Below are 15,076 nucleotides of genomic sequence, written 5' to 3'. Positions count from 1 at the left end.
CACACCTTAATCCTATGACCTCTAGTTGTTGATTCCCCTTCTCTGGGTAAAAGACTCTGTGCTTCTAACCTATCTATTCCCTTCACGACCTTATGCATCCTTATAAGATTATCCCTCACCCTTCTGCATTCTAAGGAATAAAGTCCGAACGTGCCCAACCTTTCCCTACTGCTCAGGCCCTCATGTCCTGGCAACATCTTTGTAAATCACATTTAATTTTCAACTGCCCTCACCTTAAACCTATGCCCTCTAGTTATGGACTTACCCACCCTTGGAAAAAATTACTCTGACTATCTACCCTATCTATTCCCCTTGTAATTTTAAGCGCCACGATAAGTTCGGAAAGGGGTTGAATGAAAAGCAATTCTCCCCTTTATTTATAAACAGATATCTCACCGGTCATAATCCATGACAGCTATTAACAAGCTGACTTGGTCGATGTTCTCGGGAGGGACGTCAAACACGATGGCTTCATTGTACACAGGGTTCAAGGTGTTTCTCTTCGTCGATGTTTTTCTCTTCTTCAGCCTCCTCCCGTTGCACATCAAGGAGATCTTCACATACGGATCTGGCGGACAAGAGGAGAGACAGTGAGACTTCCTAATTCGTAGATAGACCCAAAATGCTCAGCGGAACAGGCACCATCTCCGGATAGAAGGAATTTTGTGATGTTTCGGTTCGAGACCCTTCTTCAGACTGGGACTGGGTCTGAAGAAGGGTCTCGACCCAAAACGTCACCCATTAATTCTATCCAGAGGTGCTCCATGTTCTGCTGTTACTCCAGCATGTTGTGCCTATCTTCGGCATAAACCAGCATCTGCAGTTCCTTCCTACAGACTTCCTAATACTACAGCTCTGCCCAAGACTGCAGTGTAGTTGATAGTTGATGCAGCCCAGTCCCATCACACAGACCAGGCTTCGCACCATTGACTCCATCTACACTTCGCAATCTCTAAACTAAACTAAACCAAAACTAAACTGCGGATACTGGAATCTTGAGCACAACACAAATCGCAGGTGTAATCCAGCGGGTCAGGAAGCATCAATGGAGGGAATGGACAGACAATGTTACGGGCCAGGAACCTACAGGTTTGTAGGTCAATTAGTTTCGGTAAAATTGTAAAATTGTCCCTAGTGTGTAGGATAGTGCTAGTGTACGAGGTGATCGCTGGTCGGTGTGGACTTGCTGGGCCGAAGGGCCTGTTTATGCGCTGTATCTCTACAGTCCAAATTCTAAAGTCTGAAGTCATCTTGTCAAGGCAGTTTGATAAGTATCTGGGATTCGCGAGCTATGCAACTCGACAGGCTGCACCACTATGTCACCCACACACTTAAAATGAGAGAAGGTTAGAGACAAATTAGTGGAGAGCCGAGAGAAACTGTTGCCTCTTGGGAATGGAGACAAAAGTCAGAGGAAATGAAATGAGTGATGACAGAAAAAGTCTAAAGTGAGCGGCGTAATTTCAACACATTGGAGGGTGGATGTGGAGGCTTTGGAAAGGATGCCAATGAGGTTTACCAGGGTGCTGCCCGGATTGGAGGGCATTCGCTATAATGAGAGCTTGGACAAACTTGGATTGTTTTCTCTGGAGCGTCGAAGGATGTTTGCCCAAGGTTTCTCATTAACCGGTCGAACGCGTGCCTTTGTGCCAAATGGTGTTGGCTAGATCTAACAGGTACAGCAGAGTATTTTGCTCCATTAAAGGCATGACATCAAGTTTGGGCAGAAGATATAAAAGTTTTTAAGAATTTTAAGATATAACAGGTTGAAAGCATGTACCACGAGACTCAGAAACAACTTCTTCCCCTCTTGGTGTCAGAGTTCTGAACAGTCCTAAGGTATAGCCAGTAGCCAAACCCAGGGCTACAATGCTAAAGAATCATATTCTGCACTTTGGTACTTTTCTCTCGGCTCTACCTGTTGTACTTGAGTGTGTAGGGGGGAACTGCACATGCTGGTTTAAACCTAAGGCAGCCACAAAAGGCCAGACTAACTCAGCGGGTCTGGCAGCATCTCTGGAGAGAAAGGAATAGGTGACGTTTCGGGTTGAAACCTAAAGAAGGGTCTTGACTCGAAACGTCACCTATTCCTTTCATCCAGAGATGTTGCCAGACCCGTTGAGTTACTCCAGCCTTTCGCATCTGACTGTAGTACTTGAATATGGCTTGATTGTATACATGCATAGTATTATCTGATTTGATTCGATAGCATGCAAACGAAAGCTTTTCACTGTAACAATACAACACGTAACAATAATAAACCAATGCCAATTGTTGGAGGTATAAGATACAGTAGAAGCTGCAATCTTGAACAAAGCATGAAGTGTTGGAAGAACTCAACAGGTCGGGCAGCATCTGCGGAGGTAATGGACAGATAGCATTTCGGGTGGGACCCTTGTTCCGACTGAGATGTGAAGAAGGGACCCGACCCGAGACGTTATCTATCCATTGCCTTCATGGATGCTGCCTGACCTGCGGAGTACTTCCAGCTGCTTGTATCTTACATCAAGTTGTTGCTTTGGCTGTGGATGGTTTGCATGTTCATGTGGTGTATTTCTAATGGTACTTTGCTTACCGGATGCCCCAGTTATGTCCATGGCTTTGAGGTTGCGGGCCTTGATGACAGTGATGGTGAGTCTGCCGGCAGTCGGCAGGTAGCACAGTGAGAACATCAGGTCTCCGAGATCTACGTTTTCCTAAAATATAGGAAGCAAAGTTGAGCAGAGGTCTCCTCTGTTTGACAGACAATTTGAAATACCTCTCATTGCACTCCGCCCGTCTGGAGATCAATAGCTGCAAACGTCGGGACGTTCTGTTACAGACGTACAAGATGTAGGTGGGACCGCTGCACTTGGAATATCATTTCCGGATCTGCTCACCCTGCTGCAGGGAAAATGCTATGAAGCTGGAAAGAATGCAGAGAAGATTTACGAGGATGCTGCCAGGACTCGAGCGACTGAGCTGGAGGGAGAGGTTCGACCAGCTGGGTGTACATTCCTTGGTATCCGTGTACGCGCATTCTCCTCTAAGAGTTGCATCCAAAATAATCACCAGAGGGTTTTCAAGCCGTGCGGCTCATCCTCCTCATGCTGGTATTCTCTATCATGCCCATATTTGCTAGTATCCATTTAGGATTAGCTGCTCCACAACATTACTGGAGTCACAAGCCTGCAGCAATGGTCACCAACATTTCTGCTCACTGGAAGTCATTTTATAGAGCCATACTGTATGGAATCAGGCCCTTCGACCCAACTCATCCATGCCGACCAATGTGTTTACATGAGCTCATCCCATTTGCCCGCATTTGGCTTATAAAGGCTTCCAAGCCTTCTTATCCAATGCCTGTCCAAATGTCTTTTAAACATTGTAGTCGAACCTACCTCTACAATTTGTCCTGACAGCTCATTCCATATACCGATCACACTTTGTGTTAAAAATTTGCCTCTCAGGTCAACTTCAACTATTACCTGCTTAAATCAAAGTCCGTTTCTTTTCATGCAGGGCCTGTTCTTTACATCCTCAGCACAATCAGGGTGCTCACTTTGGAAAATCAAGAGGTTTCTTGGTTATAGAGTCATAGTTCTATACAGCACTTCGGTCCACCTTGTCCATGTCAGCCAAGTTGGCATTCAGGGCGAGTCCCATTTACCTGCATTTGGCCCTACTGGCATCTCTCTAAACTCTTCCCACCCATTCATCAGTCCTCATAGAGTCATAGTTAAAGAGTCATACAGTGTTGAAACAGGCCCTTCGGCCCAACTTGCCCACACCGACCAATGTGTAGCATCTACACTATAGCAATGTTACAAAATTTTGAGATTTTAAAAATCAAGTCTGTAATTTATCCCATCAGATAAAGCATAAAAATAAGTTAATTTGACACCTAATTCACTTTCATATCTCAAGTATTTAAAAAGTTATGGCCATTTTCATACTCGGAAATTAGCATCTTGTTCCCTATTGATTTTCTATGGACATAACAAAAAAGCTGTGATCGTGAACAGTCAAAAGCCCATAACTTTCTTAAAAATTAAGAGAACTGAATGAAATTTTCAGTTATCATAGATTGAAGCATTCTGAAACAAATATAAAATAATCTTACTTGGATGACCTGAAATTAAAGCATATAATTAGTTAGTTACCTAATTGTAGCTAATTTCAGACTTCAATTACTAGATCTAAACATCTATCCATTTCTTAATAAATGATTAACATTTTTAAATAGCCTAAATGTCCAAATAATATTCACAAATAATTCACAATAAAACATGATTTTTAAATCTCATTTACATTAATTTATAGGCCAAATGGAAGGAATTTAGTGGCTGTAAATAAATGCCCATTTAAATCAGCTTTCCAGTGGGTCCCTGTGGAACGCGCTGGTTTAGAACGTTCACATTGCGCTAGATTTGTGCCCCAAATGCCGAGAAAAATACTGCGCGATATAATGGGCCCAAATTGAGCTACTCGCAATATTAAACTTTGTATAACGGGATCTTTAGAAGCCCTTTTTAATGTAAAAATATACAACCTAACTTCTGCTATTTGCTTTATGAGACCCTGCGGTTGCTGACGGTCGCGGGTTTAGAGATTGATTTTTAAACTACTATAACTATTATTCAAGGCCTTTAAATCTAATAATAGCTTTTGCGACGGGGTCTTCCAGCGATTTTTCGTTAATAATTAACTAGGCTGAACATTTTCGATTGGAACAGCTTAGAGAAAATCGCGTTTTAAACCCGCCCCCTCTAAACGGCGCCAAAATCGCGCACACCCGCAACGGAAGATTTTCAAGGACGCTTCAGGTAGGCTTTGCAACATACCTATACACTATGCCTGTGTATGGCCCATATCCCTCTATGCCTGTCCTTTCCATGTACCTGTCGAATTGCTTCTTAAACATTGCGATAGTCCCTTCCTCAATGACCTCCTTCCTTACACCCCCAACCCTTTGCGTGAAAAAGTTACCCCTCAGATTCCTATAAAATCTTTCCTCCTTCACCTTAAACCTATGTTTTCTGGTTCTCGATTCCCCCACTCTGGGCAAGAGACTCTGTGCGTCCACCCGATCTATTCCTCCATAGAGAGTGTTGTTTTATTTTCTCTTTTTTCTTTGTGGCAAGATACTGCCCATGTTCATCCTTGGCAGAGGCGAAACTAAATTGGATTAGATTGGTACAATGCATGGGTTAGTCGTCCATACCATATTGGTGAGGCAATCATACTGGCAGGAAATTTAAGTTGTTTTCATCCCTGATCTTTGCTACAGAGAGATTTGAGGAAGCCAACCATCTCCATTGCGACCAACTCAGTGACAAAAGCAAGTGAATCATGATTTGCCTGGATAGTACGCAAGACAACGTTTTTCATTGTGTACTACATGAGGCAATAATAAACTAATACCAATGCCAAAGAAAGTTATTGTGCGCGTATCTTGCCAGTATCTAGATGCTCCTTTTTTTGCAAAACATACCGCCTGCCAAGATTAAGAATTAGATGTAGTGTGAAACAGGAGCTTTATTTATAGCTATGATTATGTTTCACTACAGGTTTCACTTCCACCTTTCAGGTGAAATGAATGAAGAAAGACGATTCTGTGACTTCTCTAGGGCGGCGCGATGGAGCAGCGGCGGAGGTGCTGCCTTACGGTGCCAGAGATCCGGTTTCGATCCTGACTATGGGTGATGTCTGTATGGAGTTTGTACGTTCTCCCCGTGACCGCGTGGATTTTCTCCCAGATCTTCGGTTTCCTCCCACACTCCAAAGACGTACAGGCTTGTAGGTCAATTGGCTTGGTATAAATGTAAATTGTCCCTGGTGTGTGTAGAAAGTGTTAGCGTGCGGGGATCACTGGTCGGCGCGGACTTGATGTGCCAAAGGGCCTGTTTCCGCGCTGTATCTCTAAAATAAACTAAAAACTAAACATGAGAGGCTGAGAGGATGCCTTATTACAGCGTACATATCATCAGGGGCATGAATAAAGTGAACGCTCACAGTCATTTTCCCAGGGTAGAGGATTTTAAAACTAGATGCATCGGCTTAAAGGGGAGAGGGGAGAGATTAAGAGGGATAGACCTCAGGGGCAAATTTTTTACTCAGGAGGTTGTATGTATCAGGAACGAGCTGCCAGAGGAAGTTATAGAAGCAGATATAATTATGAATTTTAAGATATTTTGACAAATATATAGATAGGAAGGGTTTATCTAAATCTTTTAAATGCCATTGTTGTATCTACCTCCACTGCCACCTTTGGCAGTGCGTTCCAGGCACTCATTACCCTCTGTGTAAGAAAACCTGCCCCACACATCTCCATTAAACTTTCACCCTCTGACCTTAAAGCTATGACTCTAGTATTTGATATTTTCACCCTGGGGAAAAAGGTTCTGATTGTCCACTCTATCAGTGCTTCTCATAATTTAATAGACGTCTATCAGGTCTCCCTTCAATCTCTGGTGTTCCGGGGAAAACAATCCAACTTATGGGCCTGTCCCACCTGCCGGCAGTCGCCTGAAAAACCGGGAACTGGTACGGCGTCTGTCAGTGTGGAACGAACACGAAGAGAGACAGACACTTAGTTGACGATGCCACCTGGCCGAGCGGTTGCTAACAAGTGTGCTTCGTAAAGTTTACATGGCAGTTAATTCAAGCACTATCTCACCGCACCGCTAGGATTTCTCCCCGTTTAAATATCGCATGAAGTTGACTTGGCGACACCACGGTAAAATACTCCACACACTCACGCACCCACACACACACACACACACACACACACACACACACACACACACACACACACACACACACACACACACACACACACACACACACACACACACACACACACACACACACACACACACAGCAAGGACGGGGGCCAGGGCAAGCGGAGGGAGCGCTGTCTGAAATTCACACGGTGCAAAGCCAAGGTCATGCAGACACACACCGCGATGAACAGGAAGGTTTAAGTCCTTTAAAAGAGGGGGGAGAGGGGGGAGAAGGAGTGGAGACAACTTTTAAGAAGCCAGACAACTTTTAATAAGCCAGGGATTCACAGCTGTGAAGTTCAGCGGACATTTAACATTAACGGTCGGTTATCCTTGGTTCAGAAAACTCCTGCTTACGTTTTTTCCCCAAGGGACATCAAAGAGGTAGATAATAGTTCAGCACTGCTCTCTGGTTGTGGTAGGATGATTCAGTTGCCTGATAACAGATTGATACCAAATGTGGTCCTAATAAAAGTCCTATAAGGCTGCATCTTGACTTCCTGACCATGGGGGAAAGCTTTCTACAATTTACTCTACCTACCCCTCCCATCAGTGTGGAGAATGTAACCCACATTGTCCTTATGGAAGGGTTTCTTGGATCTAGACCCAGCAGTGATGTAGATCCAGTCAGATAGTGGTAACCCCGTGTACATCCATCCTGATCTTGTTCTCCTTGGCGGTAGCGATTGTAAGCTTGGGAAAAGAGGTCTGACCTGTAAACGCTAATCAACATTATTGTGTTGCATCTAAGATTTCTGACCAAAGTTTCTGAAAAATGTCTTCTGCAGATGCCCGTTAGAAGGCATCCGATTAGTTTAGTTTAGTTTAAGAATAAGGGGTAAGCCATTTAGAACGAAGATGAGGAAACACTTTTTCGCACAGAGAGTTGTGAGTCTGTGGAATTCTCTGCCTCAGAGGGCGGTGGAGGCCGGTTCTCTGGATGCTTTCAAGAGAGAGTTAGATAGAGCTCTTACAGATAGTGGAGTCAAGGGATACGAGGAGAAGGCAGGAATGGGGATGGATGATCAGCCATGATCACATTGAATGGCGGTGCTGGCTCGAAGGGCCGAATGGCCTACTCCTGCATCTGTTGCCTATTGTCTAAGAGGTCCATCGCTCTACCAATTGCCTACACATAATTTTTCTCATCACCTCATCGCCACTCTCCACCACTGACTCTGTCTACACCACACTGCCTCGGGGAAGCAGTGTGGAAACAGGTCCATCGCCCCCCCCCCCCCCCCCCCCCCCTCCCCCAGTCTACACCACTATCAATTACATCTACACTTCATGCTCCTTTGGGAAAGCAGCCAAAATAATCAAGGACATGTCCCACCCTATTCATTCCTCCTTTTCCCCTCTCCAGTCAGGCATAAGATACTAAAGCTTGAAAGCTTGTACCACCAGATTCAAGAATATCTTCTTCTCTGCTGTTATCAAACTAATGAATAATCCTCACACAAGCCAGGAAGGACCGGACTAATCCTCCAACCTACCTCATTGAGGACATTGAACTTCACAACACTGTAACACTATATTCTGCACCCTGGTATTTTCCTCTTTGAACAACCTGTGCCACAGCACAATGGCGCAGCGGTAGAGTTGCTGCTTTACAGCGCCAGAGGCCCGGGTTTGATCCCGACTACGGGTGCTGTCTGTATGGAGTTTGTACTTTTTCCCCGTGACCTGCGTGAGTTTTCTCGAGGATCTCCAATTTCCCACCACACTCCATAGACATACAGGTTTGTGGGCTAGGTGGCTTGCCCACAAACTTGTAAATTGTCCCCAGTGTGTGTAGGATAGTGTTAACGTGCAGGGATCGCTGGTCGGGGTGGACTCGGTGGGCTGAAGGGCCTGTTTCTACGCTGTATCCCTCAATTAGCTAAACTAAACTACTCGTGCACAACTTGATTGTACTCATGTGCAGGAAGGAACTGCAGATGCTGGTTTGAACCGAAGATAGACACAAAAAGCTGGAGTAACTCAGCGGGACAGGCAGCATCTCTGGAGAGAAGTAGGCATGGGTGACGTTTCAGGTCAAGACCCAAAGAAATGTCTGAAGAAGGGTCTTGACCTGAAACGTCACCCATTCCTTCTCTCAAGAGATGCTGCCTGTCCCTCTGAGTTACTCCAGCGTTTTTTGTCTATCCATAGTATGATTTGGTTGGATAGCACGCAGGATTATTTTTTCACTTATCTCAGTACACATTATTATTATTATTATTATTATTATTATTATTATTATAATTATTATTATAATATTACAAAATATTATTTACCATTCAATGTATACTTCCAGAATGGACTGGAATTCATCAACTTAAATAGTTAGCAAACTCTTCAGTGGCACAAGTTACTTTGAAGTGCTGAGATAGCATTATTCCAGCTCGCATCTGACTGAACTTAACCCAAGACTTAAACTGGCTTATTATTATTATTATTATTATTATTATTATTATTATTATTATAATAATAATAATAATAATAATAATTATTATTATAATTATTATTATTATTATTATTATTATTATTATTATTATTATAATAATTATTATTATTATTATATTATAATTATTATTATTATTATTATTATTATATATTCCTTACAATGCAATATATAGCAGTGATTGCAACTTCTACTGAAGTGTGGACGGCCTTTGGCTCGCTAGGAGCTCATCCGCCCTTTGACAGGTCTTGTGTTTGGCCCTGCTGGGGGTCCACAACCCCCTCCTCACCTGGCAAACCAGGTGGGGGAGACGGTTTAGTCGCCAACTATTCGACCAAGGAGCAGGTAGCACGGGATTACATGGTGCCCGTGGCAGCGGGAACTCCCCCCCCCCCCCCCCCCCCCCCCCCGACTCAGTACACAGGCCAATAACAAACCAATACCATACCAATTATCTTATCACTTCAGCTCTTGCACAGCAGAATCTTTCAAGCTGATTGCATGCACTCCCAAGCACTCACAATAGAGACTGACACAAATGTCTCTAATTACATTCAATATTTGATTGATGATGGAGTGTAGATTATAATTGCAGTAAAACAAAGCTGGATTGCTGAGATAACTGTAATACAATATGCTTACAAGGCTGCCCAAAGATACAAAAACAGATGTGACAGGTTGTTGGAGGAGTTTAAGTGAGAAATCACAATGGAAGTAAGTTTACCATTCCCACCACTATCAGGTTAAGACCATTCTCAGCGGCGTATAGATCAGTTAGGTGTCTACACTCCATCTACCACTTCTCCATCACTGCACTATGCTTTACACAATGTGAAGAAGGGTCCTGACCCAAAACATTGTCTGTCCGTTCCCTCCACCGATGCTTCATGACCCGCTGAATTACACCAGCAATTTGTGTTGCCCTCAAGATTCCAGCATCTGCAGTTCAGCTTTAGTTTAGTTCATTTAGAGATGCAGCACGGAAACAGGCCCTCCGGTCCACCGAGTCCGCGCAGACCAGCGATCCCCGCGCACTCACACTATCCCACACACACTAGGGACAATTTATAATTCTACCAAGTCAATTAACCTACAAACCTGTATGTCTTGGAGGAAACGGGAGCACCCGGAGAAAATCCACGTAGTTCACGGGGAGAATGTACAAACCCCGTACAGACCACGCCAGGATCAAACCCGGGTCTCTGGCGCTGTAGGGCAGCAACTCATTCGCTGCTGAAACTCTCTGCCTCTTTGCTTCACTCATTCTTTCTTTAAACCGCTCCTTAAACATGCATCTTCGAGCACCCTTTGGATTGTGCGTCATTGTGTCTCTCCGCATGTCTCAGTGGCAAATTCTGATGTGATTGCTCCTGTGAAATGCTTAGGGATGTTACACTGCTACGGAGGTGCTCGATAATTGCAAGCTGTCGCTGGGTTGCTGTTGAGAACAGATGGACTGGAAGCATCCTGCTGACATTGGACGAGAATCCTTGGGACATTGGGACCTGGAATACGTTGGGACTTAGGAATAGGGGAGTTCAAGTCTCCTCAAGACTGAAGATAAGAACAGAAGAAGGTATGAGCAGGTGGAGGCCACTCAGACCTGCCCTATCATTCATTCATTATCATCATCTCTGATCTGCCTCACCTCTTCATCTATGCCAGTCCCCCATAGCTCTGACCTCCTCTTTAAAAACATCCATTGAGCATGGCTCTGCAATACTCCAGCGTAGAGAATTCCAGACATTCACCACCCACACCCTGGAACGCTTCTTCCCCTCTGTTATCCGGCTTTACAATGGTCCTTCCATAGGCGAGGGTACTGTCCGATTTACCTCTACCACATTGCGGCCATTGGACTTAGTGTCCATTGGAACTGGTGTGTTACAATACCGAGAACTACATTCTGCACTCTGGATTTTCTCCTAGTGTGGCTTGATTGTATTTACATCTAATATTATACATGGATATTTGAGTGGATATCTTGCAAAACAAAGCTGTACTTCTGTACACATGATGATAATAAACTTAAACTTAAACCAGAACCTATCCCTAAATTTAAACCTAAACATTGTGCACCTCTTCTCTCCTTATCTCACAGCGCCAGAGATTCGGGTTCAACCCCGACCACGGGTGCTGTCTGTACGGAGTTTGTACGTTCTCCCTGTGACTGTGTGGGTTTTTTTCCGAGATCTTTGGTTTCCTTCCACACTCCAAAGACGTACAAGGTTTGTAGGCTAATTCGATTGACATAAATGTAAATTGGCCCTAGTGTGTGTAGGATAGTGGTAATGTGCAGGGATCACTGGTTGGTGCAGATTTGGTGGGCCGAAGGGCCTGTTTCCGTGCTGTATCTCTAAATTAAAATAAACCAAACCTGCTTCGCTCAGTCCGCCTGAACCAACCTGACCTCCCGGTTGCTGGACACTTTAATTCTCCTTCCCATTCCCACACAGACCTTTCTGTCCTAGGTCTCCTCCATTGTCAGAGTGAGGCTAAATGCAAATTGGAGGAACAGCATCTCATATTTCGCTTGGGCAGCTTACAGCCCAGAAGTATGATAATGATTTCTCTAACTTCAGGTGACCCCGGCATTCCTCCTCTCTCTATCCCTCCCCCACCCAAGTCACACTAGCTTCTCATTCCCACCTAACAAAAAGCTAACAACGGCCTGTTTCCTTTGTCATCATTACTTTTTTGCATATCTTTCATTCATTGTTCTTTATTTCTCCACATCATCGTCTATATCTCTCGTTTCCCTTATCCCTAACCAGTCTGAAGAAGGGTCTTGACCCGAAACGTCACCCATTCCTTTTCTCCAGAGATGCTGCCTGTCCCGCTAAGTTAAGGGCCTTTCCCACTTTCACGACCTAATTCACAATCTTTTTTACTCGTGGACATTTTTCATCGTGCTAGAAAAACGCCCCGACCTACTTGATGCCACGAGTACCTACGACTAGCATCACAACCTACCTACGACCTACCTACGACCTCCTACGACCTCGTGACGACCATGCTGCGAGTATGAGTCAAGGGCAAACTCGTCAGAGGTTGTGAATTAGGTTGTGAAAGTGGGACAGGCCCTTTTCTCCAGCTTTTTGTGTCTTTCTGCCGTTCACTATATCTCGGTACTCATAACAATAATAAACCTAATCTTAAGACATTACTAAATTCCAAGATAATATGCAAGCATCTTTATATCCTGTAAGTAAAGTTAATTCATCATAACACGTGGCTTGAAAAGTACATTGTCTTAGGTCTAATAAAGGTGGCTGTCTTACATTGAATACCCAGAGAGCTGAAGCAATAATTAGTAGCTTCAACTTCAAATCCCATTGCAACAGTTGGGGAATTAAGGTCTGTTAATTAAATAGGTTTAATAGAAATCTAGTAATAGTAACAGTGGCCAGGAAATGTCTGAGAATCCTACATAGTTCACTAATATTTCCAAAGGAATGAAATCTGGCATCGTTATTTATCTGGTTCATATCTGACTCAGGACTGTGGTTGATTATTTGTGGCCCTCTTACAATGGCCCAGCAAGTCACTCAATGCTGTCCAGTTAATGCCAGTGACAGCCATACATAAAAAAGTACAGCTGTTTCTCTCTCTATTCCATGTCAATGTAGAAAGGGTATACGAATGCACAGTGGGCGGCACGGTGGCACAGCGGTAGAGTTGTTGGCTTACAAAGCCAGAGACCTGGGTTCGATCCTGACTAAGGGTGCTGTCAAAACAAATTTTGCACGTTCTTCCCGTGACCTGCATGGGTTTTCTCCAGGATCTTTGGTTTCCTCTGATGCTCCAAAGACGTACAGAGTTGCAGGTTAATTGGCTTGGTATAATTGTAAATTGTCCACAGTGTGTGTACGATAGTGTGTGTGTGTGCGCAGGGATAGCCGCGGACTCGCTGGGCCGAAGGGGCCTGTTTCCACGCTGTATCTCTAAAACTAAAACTAAAACGGATCTCCTGCTCCCTCGGAAAGCGACCATAAGTTCCGTGATCAGCTTGTACAGTGGAACGCGGTTGCCACGGAGCACGGGAACAGAGGGGCAGCATCTGGAGACGAGGGACGGTGTGTTTGCGGTGGTCACGAGACCTGGTGTTGGCGGAGGCGGCCGGGGGGAGGACCCGCAGCAGCGGGGCGAGCAAGTGGATGGAGCGCAGCCAGGGCCAGTTACACAGAGCGGAGGTCGAAGGAGCTGACGGCATCACACTGGGTCAAATTATCCCTTATCTCATTGACCTAGTGCTCCTTGAACACTGGGCTTTAAAGTGAGGACATAACAACTTGCACACCTCCTTGTGTCATGGTCGGATTTTTCAAAGACTTTTGCAAGATGGCACCAGATGTTGGCAACTCTTCGAGTGCTGTTCCAAAATCAATTGAGGATCATTTGTGCTCACGCATGGTATGATTTGACAGGATAGCAGACAGAACTAGCGTTTTACTGTTTCACTCTACATGTGACAATAAGTAAACTAAACTAAATTAAACTGGACTAGATAGTAAGAAATGTTTCCCCAAGGCAGAGACGTCTATTACCAATGGGGGTAGGTTGAAGGTGAGGAATTAAAAGTTTAGAGAGGATCTGAGAAGGAATTTATCTTTGACCAAGAGAACAGTTGGATTTTTTTTTTACACCCTCTGACCTTTGACAGTCTGCCTTGACGAAAAGGCTTCTTATTATCAATCCCTATTGGGACCTCATTGAAACTTACCGAATAGTGAAAGGTCTGGATGGAGCGAATGTGAAGAGGATGTTTACACTAGTGGGAGAGTCTAGGACCAGAGGCCATAGCGTCAAAATAAAAGGACGTACCTTTTGGAAAGGAGATGAGGGGGAATTTCTTTAGTCAGAGGGTTGTGAATCTGTGGAATTCCTTGCCACAGACAGCTATGGAGGCCAAGTCAATGCATTTTTTAAGGCGAAAAATGGGGGTTGAGAGGGAAAGATGGATCAGCCATGATTGAACTTAATGGGCCAAATAGCCTAATTCTGCTCCTGGAACTTATGAATTTATGAACTATTGGCAGGAAAGCGAGAAGAATATTTTGAATGTTATTTATTGTTATGTGCACAGAGATACAGTGGGAAGTTTGTTCTGCAAGATATCCAGACAAATCATACTATACATGTGCACAACAGATTCTCTTCAGGATCAGCATGCAGAATTGCCAAGTTCTTTCACCTTTCAAGTCTCTGAAGAGTCTGATCTTGGCCCAAGAAGATATGAGATTTCTTATATTCTTACTTTAAGACCCGTCGTCCTGGCGGCACTGGATCGGTGAAGTCAGGGTCGGTCTGGCCCAGCGAGGTGCCATCGGCAAGTTCCACAGGCCGTGCTCGACCCGCCCACTCAACCGGCTGCTACAGGGTCTCCACCAAGACCACGACCAGTGACCACAACTGTGCCACCCATCGCCTCCAGCAGCCGCCCTCCGCTTCCCCGCAACGCGGTCGCCATGTGCCGCTTCCCCAGCCGACCACAAAACCTCAGGGCGCATTCTGAAGGCGTGGGAGTAGTAACAACAAATATGGTGGAAGCAGACCCTACTGCAACACTGGAGGAGTATTACAAAGACTGCTTGAATCACCAAAGAAGACATGGGCCAATTGCTGAAAAATGGGATTAACGGACATAGGTCAGCACGGACAACGTGGGCCGAAGGGCCTTTTGTTGCACTGTACGACTCCAAGACCTCACCTCTGTTAAACACCTGCAATGAATGACACATCAGTGCTGATTCATCAATACTGGGAGCAATCTGAAGTCTTGTTCATTGATTTCTATTCAAGCTTAAATGGTTGTTGTACTCAGTTAGTGGCCTAAATAGCAGCTGCAGGAAGGTAAATAATTTAT

At 44.6% G+C, this 15,076-nt stretch overlaps 1 protein-coding gene across 1 annotated transcript in view; it reads right to left on the bottom strand.

Annotated features, from left to right (window-relative positions):
* The window catches only part of syt9 (synaptotagmin 9), a 78,582-nt gene that overhangs the window by 16,388 nt on the left and 47,118 nt on the right, over nucleotides 1–15,076 (bottom strand). The window contains exons 4-5 of the mRNA XM_033038809.1: nucleotides 2,576–2,696; nucleotides 397–568 (exon numbers count right to left, since the gene is read on the bottom strand). Coding sequence (XP_032894700.1) covers nucleotides 397–568; nucleotides 2,576–2,696 — 293 coding nt within the window. The remainder of the gene's footprint in view (nucleotides 1–396; nucleotides 569–2,575; nucleotides 2,697–15,076) is intronic.

Source organism: Amblyraja radiata, chromosome 20 (genome assembly GCF_010909765.2).
Source record: "Amblyraja radiata isolate CabotCenter1 chromosome 20, sAmbRad1.1.pri, whole genome shotgun sequence".
Lineage (NCBI taxonomy): Eukaryota > Metazoa > Chordata > Chondrichthyes > Rajiformes > Rajidae > Amblyraja > Amblyraja radiata.
Note: the sequence above shows the minus strand (reverse complement) of the source record. Positions and strands in the feature narration are given on the sequence as shown.